Source organism: Mus pahari, chromosome 9, assembly GCF_900095145.1.
Source record: "Mus pahari chromosome 9, PAHARI_EIJ_v1.1, whole genome shotgun sequence".
Classification (NCBI taxonomy): domain Eukaryota; kingdom Metazoa; phylum Chordata; class Mammalia; order Rodentia; family Muridae; genus Mus; species Mus pahari.
Window position 1 is genome coordinate 47,464,581 of NC_034598.1, and position 1,706 is coordinate 47,466,286.

At 37.5% G+C, this 1,706-nt stretch overlaps 1 protein-coding gene across 1 annotated transcript; it reads right to left on the reverse strand.

Annotated features, from left to right (window-relative positions):
- Positions 1-939, reverse strand: LOC110326568 (olfactory receptor 6C1-like). Its single transcript, XM_021205101.1, has one exon. It carries the CDS (start codon positions 937-939, stop codon positions 1-3), a length of 939 nt encoding a protein of 312 aa, XP_021060760.1.
- Positions 940-1,706: the final 767 nt, after the last annotated feature.

A 1,706-nucleotide genomic window follows, 5' to 3' on the forward strand; every position in this document is an offset into this window, starting at 1 on the left:
TTATTTACTTGTGAAAAACACCATCTTCCTTGCCACGTTCATAAATGCTTGCCGGACTTGCTGATTCCTCAGGCTATAAATGAAGGGATTTAGCATGGGGGCGACTGAGGTATTTAGTATGGCAACTCCCTTGGTCAATGATGCTCTATCTGCTGCTGAGGGTTTTATGTACATAAAAATGCAGCTGCCATAAGAGATGGAGATGACAATCATGTGGGAAGAACATGTGGAAAAGGCCTTTGACCTCTGACTGGCAGAAGGAATCTTCACAATTGTTCTGATGATGTATGTGTAGGACCAAAATACTAATGCTAAAGTTAACATTAGGGTAAAGACAGCACAGGAAAACCCCATCCTCTCCAGGAACTTTGTGTCTGAACAAGAAAGTTGAAGCAGGGGGAAATAATCACAGGTATAGTGATCAATGATATTGGACACACAATAATCAAGCTGTAGAAGCAACATCAGTGCAGGGAAGATGATTAGGAAAGAAGTCAGCCAGGAGGCGAAGACCAGCATTGTGCAGACCTTCTGACTCATGATGGTCAGGTAATGCAGGGGCTTGCAAATGGCAACATAACGGTCATAGGACATAGCAGCTAGAAGGTAAAATTCAGTGACTCCAAATAGAATAAGAAAAAATAACTGAGCTATGCAGTTGTTGAAGGAAATTGTTTTATCCCCTGAGATAATGGTGCCCAAGAACCTTGGCATACAGACAGTTGTGAAGGATACTTCTAATGTTGCAAAATTCCTGAGGAAGAAATACATGGGAGTCTGGAGGTGAGAATCCAGCAAGGTGAGAGTGAAGATGGTCAGGTTCCCTGTGATGCTGAGTGTGTAGGTGATGAAGAGAAAGACGAAGATCACAACCTGGAGCTTTGGGTCATCTGACAATCCCAGAAGAATAAACTCTGTGGTTTCAGTATGGTTTCTCATTCGGAACCCACTTTTAAAATACCTTAGCCAGACATACTAACAAAAACACAGATAACCAATTTGAGCTACAGAGTAGTAAATCTCAGTACCAAACTAGAATTTTGAAGAAATAAACTTTCTCTACATCCAGAAGGGAAGCCACATAATAATAGCAGCAGTCTATTAATTCCTCCCATTTTTATGAAAAAAAAAAAAACCTTTACTGAAAGAAAAAAATAAACTAAATTAATTGATAAACACAACATGAGACACAAATGATTTCAACCCACATATACTGACTACCATGGACAAAAACAACTCTGGAATATCTATGGAGAGAAAAAGAACTGTTTGGGGGCATGTAAATTAGTACAGTCATTATGGAGAATAATAAAGCATCTTTCCAGTGCTTACTATGGAACTATTGCATGATTCAGTGATCTCACAACTGAGAATATATACAAGAGAAAATATATTCAAATATATAATAAATACTAACACTTCTATATTATTGTGGCATGTTCTAATAATTTCAATATGGAATCAATGTTGCAGCACATCAACAGATAATGTACTATGAAATCTTTTCCTCAGCCAGAAAAATGACTGAAATCATAGAATTTGAAGCAAAATACCTATAACTGAAGAACATTATGTTGAACAAAATAAGATAAACACAAAAGAGACAATTACCATATATTTCACTCAAAAGAAGACCAAGAAGGATGACCATCGTGTGGATACTTCATTCCTCCTTAGAATAAGGAACAAAATACCCATGACAGGAT

Bases quoted from the DNA above. Each gene is read 5' to 3' on its own strand.
- LOC110326568 (XM_021205101.1), bottom strand. From the start codon at position 939: ATGAGAAACCATACTGAAACCACAGAGTTTATTCTTCTGGGATTGTCA.